This window comes from Lissotriton helveticus, chromosome 5_1 (assembly GCF_964261635.1).
Source record: "Lissotriton helveticus chromosome 5_1, aLisHel1.1, whole genome shotgun sequence".
NCBI classification, from domain to species: Eukaryota; Metazoa; Chordata; class Amphibia; order Caudata; family Salamandridae; genus Lissotriton; species Lissotriton helveticus.
The window spans coordinates 974,585,959-974,592,564 of NC_136065.1; the positions used below are offsets into that span (position 1 = coordinate 974,585,959).

Genomic DNA, 6,606 nt, shown 5'->3' on the forward strand with positions numbered 1-6,606 from the left:
AGAATGATGTTTGTCTAGTATTTTTGTAAACGTTAGTATACCACTACTAGTCTTGTGGGTATTCTTCTATCTCCTATGGAGTTATATACATATTACACAACTATGTAACTATGCACACGAAAATTGGATGTTGTTGGTACTGATAGGCAGGTTGGACCTTACTTACACCTCAGTCACAGAACTCTGAGGAACGCACAATTCACTGAACGTCAGCCTATATGGCCTGAGTCATTGGTCTATTGTTCAAATCACACTCCTGAACCCCAATACCAAGATGCCGAATGCTTTTAGGACACAAACCGTTACCTAAGAAACCCCCTTTTGCTCACTCACTCGTGTGAGTCTCTAAGACAACAGACACTGAAAATAAACTTCAGAGTCAAAGTGGTCATTCAGAAGCTTTATTTTGTTAGAAGTAAGTAAGTAACATCAATGTTTTTAAGTGCTTCCGTCCAATACGTTGAAGGGCCCACCAGAAAAAATCCAGAGTTAAAACAGGCATAATAAAGTAATCAACATTTGTACAGCTACTAGTGCACAATAGGGAAATGTGGCAACTATCGGAGACCTCTCACCAACGTATACTGGTCAGATATTCCTCTTTTTTTGTAAGCTATGGAAATGTCCGCTTCGTAGAAGGCAATCTTCTCACCTGCCGAAAAATAATGACAAAAGTGGTGCACGTTAGACAGTATTAAATACATTTATGCCAGTTTTATGCAGCCATGCTAAAAAGAAGTTGTAACCTGTAAGCAAACTCTATCCCACAATCCACATAGAAAACTTAAATACGGGCCCTTTTACTTTCCCACTATGTGTTGAATCAATGTTGTGTTCTTGATTTGCGGGGAGTTTGGATTAACAATTCTGTTTCTTTCTTTATAGTTACTCCTTCCCAAAAACCAACCAGGAAGGAGTTGGCAGTCCGGGCCCGGCAGCGGAAACTGCAGGCAATTGTAGAGGCCTACCGCCGGCTGGTGGATCAGGCCGAGGAGGAGGAGGAGGAGGCGGCGGCAGCAGCTGCTGCCTCTTCCAATGCCCCGGGCCCCAAGCCTGCAGGACTACGTCGCCGTGGTCAGGCAGCCGCCCGCCGCCGCATTGTTACATCTTCGGCGGCCCCCCCACAACAACAACAACAACAACATGCATGCAAGTGTAGGTGCCGTGATTTCAAAGCAAAGATTCTCCGCCGGGTAGCGAAGTTGGAGGAGGAGCGGAAGAAGCAGGAGGACGGTCTAGAGGAGCGTGTCAAGATACTGGTGGACAAACACCTGAAAGCCCGCCGGCTTTGAAATGGACCCTGTTTTTTGCCCCTTTTTTAATCCTTTTGTTGGTGGGTGGGATGTGGGAGTTGGGGTGTACATTTGGGTTGAAATTTGGTTGGGGTTAGGGGAGGGTAGGGACAGCTCTGGGTCAGGGGGTTACATTAGTTATATATTTTATTTTTCTATTATCATTATTAAAATATAAAAATAAAACAAAGATATTATTTTCACAAGAAAACATTTGAAGTTCATTTGTGTTTGTTGGGGGGGTGGAGGGGGGACTGTTTCACCAAATAATGTACGTTGTGCAACATGAACATGCACTACGAACGATAAATTAAGTACTGACTGCACCTGTAGTAGTAGGGTCACAAGTGCATAAATAATTTATATTATTAAATAACATGGGAAAATTGCCCATCACGTGAGTCTGAAGTTACTACTAGTATACTTTAATTCCATGCACATTTGCTCAGAGTCGGCTAAACAATCCTATGCAATGCATTGCATCATTCCTTTAACATACCTGTCCTAGTTGTCAGGGAAGAGGAGCTCGTCCTCAAACTCTGTGCGTTCAGACAGAAGTAGGTCATGTAACCCAGTAGTGAGGACGTCTTCTTCACACTCGCTTTCTTCATCCGGCGGTGATTCACGTACTTGATAGTCTGGTGGTATGAAGCGTTGATTCATTTTTATCATTGTCAGCCGCTCCACGCTTTTGGGGGAGAGACTAGTCCTTTTCGATGTGACAATGGCACCAGCAGCACTGAAAACCCGCTCAGAGGAGACACTGGCTACAGGACAAGCCAGATACTTTATCGCCAGCCTGCTCAGCACTGGCCACTGTCTCCTTCTTTCATACCAATAGACCAATGGGCTTTGCTCCATGAACACCTCTGTTGTGTCATCCAGATAGGCCTGAACCATCCGCTCAATGTTCATTGGTGCTCGGCTTTGCTGGTCCTCTTTTCCCTTTGCAACAGCAACGGACTTACCCATCCCTTTCTGTATAAAAAAAGCAGTTATGCTTTTGGTTGGGTCTGCTGAATCAGATCGTGTAGGTGCTGCTTTTGGTACTGTTGGTGCCTGCTGGAAAGCAGACGCACTGCTCTCACGCTGTGAAGAACTTGCGTCAGGAGTACTTGGACTGGCCTGGGCTGGCAGTGGCAGGCCTTTAAGTAACAGCCGTTCAGTTTCTAACTCATTAGCTTCCGCAGCTATGGAAGTTTTGTACTTGTCAACATCCTCATCTGAAAATGGAATTACTTCGTTACTGCTGACAAATAATTTGTACCGTGGATCCAAGATTGTTGCAGTTATGTAATGTTCACCTGACACAATATTGTTGAGCCTTACATTTTCACACAAGCGGTTGACTAAGCCCTTGGCTAAGGTATATGCATCAACTTTTTGTTCGTCACCTTCGTATGTTTCACAGACCTCCTTCACCTGTTGCTCAAGCATGTACAACAATGGGATGGCTTGGCCCATAGTACAGTCCTCCCTGCTAACTGCACGTGTGAAGACCTCAAAGGGTTGTAGCATCTCTGTGATGCATTTAATGAGGTCCCACTGCCACATCTCAATGGTCAGGGCTTTAAGATTAACAGTAGGATCCCCTAATCTTCTTGACATGACATAAGCATTCAGTGGGATGTACTGCTCAAAGAGACGCTCAAGCATGAAATAAGTTGAGTTCCAACGTGTTGGGACCTCCTGTATCAGTGCTTTGACTGGCAACCTATGCTCTTGCTGAATGACCCGTAGCAGCTTCCGTCCTTTGAAAGAATGGTTAAAGTGCGTGCATATTCTTCTGCAGATGGCCATTATGTTGCTGACTTTGGCTTCATTTTTCAGAAAGTCTTGCACGACTAAGTTTATGCAGTGTGCCAAACAGGGTACCCTGAAATAATGTCCTTCTCTCATTGCCTTCACTACATTACTGCCATTGTCGGTGGAAACAAAACCAATCTTAAGGCCTCTTGGTTTCAGCCATTCAAAGACCTTGTCATTAAAGTCAGACAAAATGTTTTCAGCAGTATGACTTTTGTCCATACCAAACATGGCTATAGTTGCATGTCTGCGCGTGTCATTAAAAATTCCAGCAACGTCACGGAGGCCTGAAGTTAACTTGTCTTTAACACCTGCAAAAGAGATCCAGTGTGCGGTGATGCACATGAAATCTGTAGCATCGCAACTGCTCCACATGTCTGTTGTCAGGTGGATACAATGGACAACACTCTGTTGTAAGGCTTTCCCAATCAATTCCAGCACATCGTGGTGTAGTGCTGGAACAGCCACTCGGGCAAAATAGTAGCGACTGGGAACGTTCCATTTTGGGCAGAGGGTTGCCACTAATTCCAGAAATCCAACAGCCTCAACAAATGAAAATGGGAGAAGGTCCAGTGCTAACATTTTCGCAAGTTTGGCATTGTATAAACGTGCTACTGGGTGGTTCCGCTCGTACTTTCCCTCCTGCCTTAACATGCTAGGAATGGTAAGCTGCTTTGCATGTCTTTGAGTTGTGCTAGACGGACCACCTTGCATCGCAGACTTTGCACTCCTTGGTGTTTCCAGCTGACTCTGGTGCCACTGAGAAGTTGCAGATGCGGAGGATGTGGTCTTTACCACTCCAGTGCTGGCGACAGGGGTCGATTGTGTACCACTCCTAGATAGAAGGTCATCGTCTCCCTCTTCTTCTACCTCCTGATCAACCATGAGTGGACCTTGTACCACTGTATCCCCACCAACAGGAGTGCTAACATTTTTTAAGCTTGCAAGGTGGTTCTCCCACCTGATCACGTGTGTTTTTTTCAAATGGGTCGTTTGGCCTCCAGTCCCATAGTTTGTACCAAGCTTACCACGACTAACATTGGCATGACAAATGGTGCATACAGCAATGTTCTCCTGAACTGGGTGAACCGTAAAGAAGTCCCACACTGGGGAGGTAAACTTTTGTCTCCTGCCATAGGAAGAGGAGGACCCACTGCCAATGCCGGATGGACTGGAGGATTGTGGAATTTCACTATGGGACAGCTCAGTCCTAGTACTGCCACTACCTCCTTCTGTTGAAGTGGCGCTTCTGCTGGATGTCGGATGCTGCCGGGCCTTCGCTGTTGAAAAAATTGGAGCTGGTGTTACTGTGGGTGTTGAGTGTGTAGGAGTTATGCGTGGTACCTGCTCATCAGTCATTGCAGCATTTCTGGATAGGGTGAAAATGTTTGTCTCTACATCCTCTGCACCAGGAATAACGCTTGTGATGATGACAGTGTCAGACCCGTCTTTATCACCAGCAGTATCCTGCTCACCTACATCGACCTCCATAAGTTCAAGCCTGCCTGGAAACTTCCTTTTTCCTAGCATGGTCTTCTTGGGATGTCTCTCCTTTGAATGCGCAGATAGTTGTGGCTGCCAATCCGTATCAAGGTCATCGGAAGGGATGCTTTGCGAAGAACTCGATGCACTAACCCTCCTTTCCCTTGGTGAATTCGAAGGAAATAGATCACCTACAGAAGTGGCTTCCTCTTCTTCTTGCTCGGAAGGAGGCTCTACTTCCTGAACTGCCCCGACTTCGGGAGGAACAACTACTACTATTTGGTGCGGAGATGGTGGTTGTTGTTCTTGAGGAAGTACTATTGCGGGCTGGGGTTTTTCAACAACAACTGTTGCGGGCGGTGGTTGTGGTTGTTCAACAACTGTTGCGGGAAGTGGTTGTGGTTGTGGGTGAACAACTCCTATTGCGGGCGGTGGTTGTGGTTGTTGAACATCTACTGCTGGCGGTGGTTGTTGAGCATTTCCATCTTGCGTGGATTGTGTACTACTTTGAGACAGCGATAAGTTTAGTTCTGGCTCAGTATCACTGCTCGCAAGCAGAAGGCTGGCTACCTCTTCGACCCTCATCATGTGCTTGGCCCTGGGATGCTGGCTTGCCCCCACTAATGCAGATGTGCTGGTCCCAGCTTGCACCCCAGACCCCGCTGCTGCAGGCGTACCTTTTGGGGTGCCAAAAAAGGTTTTGGGGTCCATACCAGACTTAAGTGACACTTCCTTCTGCTGTTCCTTCTTCGCAGCAACTTTCTTTGTGGTGGAGGACCTGGTAGCTTTCTTAGGGCCCATCTTCTTCTGATGTCAGTCAGCTCACAGCAGCACAAATTGCAGAGATGTCTGGTCAGATGAGTCACACACCACACGTGGCGTACAACTGAAGGAAGTCCGTCTGGCGGTAGAACGAGCGATGGATGAAAAAACAACCAGCACCTCCTCAGTCTTTTTTGTGCACCTACAAGTAAAGAAGGCAGAACAACATCAGTCAAACAAGCAGTAAGGCAACATGAACAATTGAAAGACACACAGGTCAATGTATAAAAGACAAAACAGAAGACTAATAATACCAGTCCAGCAGCACCACAGCTCAAAGGCCACATGAAGTCCAGAAAGAACCAATAAAGTGAAGCAGGCCTATAGATACCAATATGGACAGAAAAACGAGGATGCCTGCTGCACATGACAGGTTAATGTGCAAGGAATAAATAGCCCATGGCTAAGACAGAGGTTGTAAACATAACACCGCAAAAACACATACAAAGAAACCCCTGCCCAGGCTCCCAAAACAACAACCAAATGACAAATTCTGTTTTTTTGGGTGCACAAGAAAGACCTGCAACATTTTTGAGAAACTTTTATGCAACTCGGGACATATTGTCCGCGAGAATGCTAAATCGGCATGTTCGGCAGCGCGAACGGAATAAAAAGTTGTGTTCGCGTTCCTGAGCAAGTACATTGAGTGCGCGAACACGACAAAAAATGTAAGTTCACGTGCTCACATGGTGCGAAGTTACCAAAACTACCCAAGCTGTATTCCTAGGGTTACCTAATGGCAGAAATTGACAGAGTATTTAAAGTTTAAACACACCCAAAACCAGAAATACCCCACACATAAAAATAAGATTTTCTATATCAATCCAAGCCATCCATGATTTTCACATTAAGGGTACACCACAAAAACAGTTGATTAACTTTCATGACCCTATGAGTAGTACCTATGGCCTACTGCCAGAGTAGGCCACAAGGTTGGAGGCCTATGCCTATGGCAAAAGCACAAAGGAAGGACACACAAAATGGCCGCCGACATAGGGCCTGGCCACCAACAACAACATGGCAAAATCACAAAGGATGTATACACAAAATGGCCTCCACCACATGGCCTGGCCACCAACAACAACATGGCAAAATATATCACAAAGGAAGCATACACAAAATGGCCGCCACCACATGGCCTGGCCACCAACAACAACATGGCAAAATCACAAAGGATGTATATACAAAATGGCCTCCACCACAT

General features: G+C 46.0%; 1 protein-coding gene across 1 annotated transcript; it reads right to left on the reverse strand.

Annotated features, from left to right (window-relative positions):
* Positions 1-404: 404 nt before the first annotated feature.
* LOC144755034 (zinc finger BED domain-containing protein 6-like) lies at positions 405-5,051 on the reverse strand. Its single transcript, XM_078643486.1, has 2 exons — positions 1,792-5,051; positions 405-652 (listed from the first exon to the last, which is right to left on the reverse strand). The coding sequence occupies exon 1, from the start codon at positions 4,626-4,628 to the stop codon at positions 1,797-1,799; it is 2,832 nt and encodes a 943-aa protein (XP_078499612.1). The 5' UTR covers positions 4,629-5,051; the 3' UTR covers positions 405-652; positions 1,792-1,796.
* Positions 5,052-6,606: the final 1,555 nt, after the last annotated feature.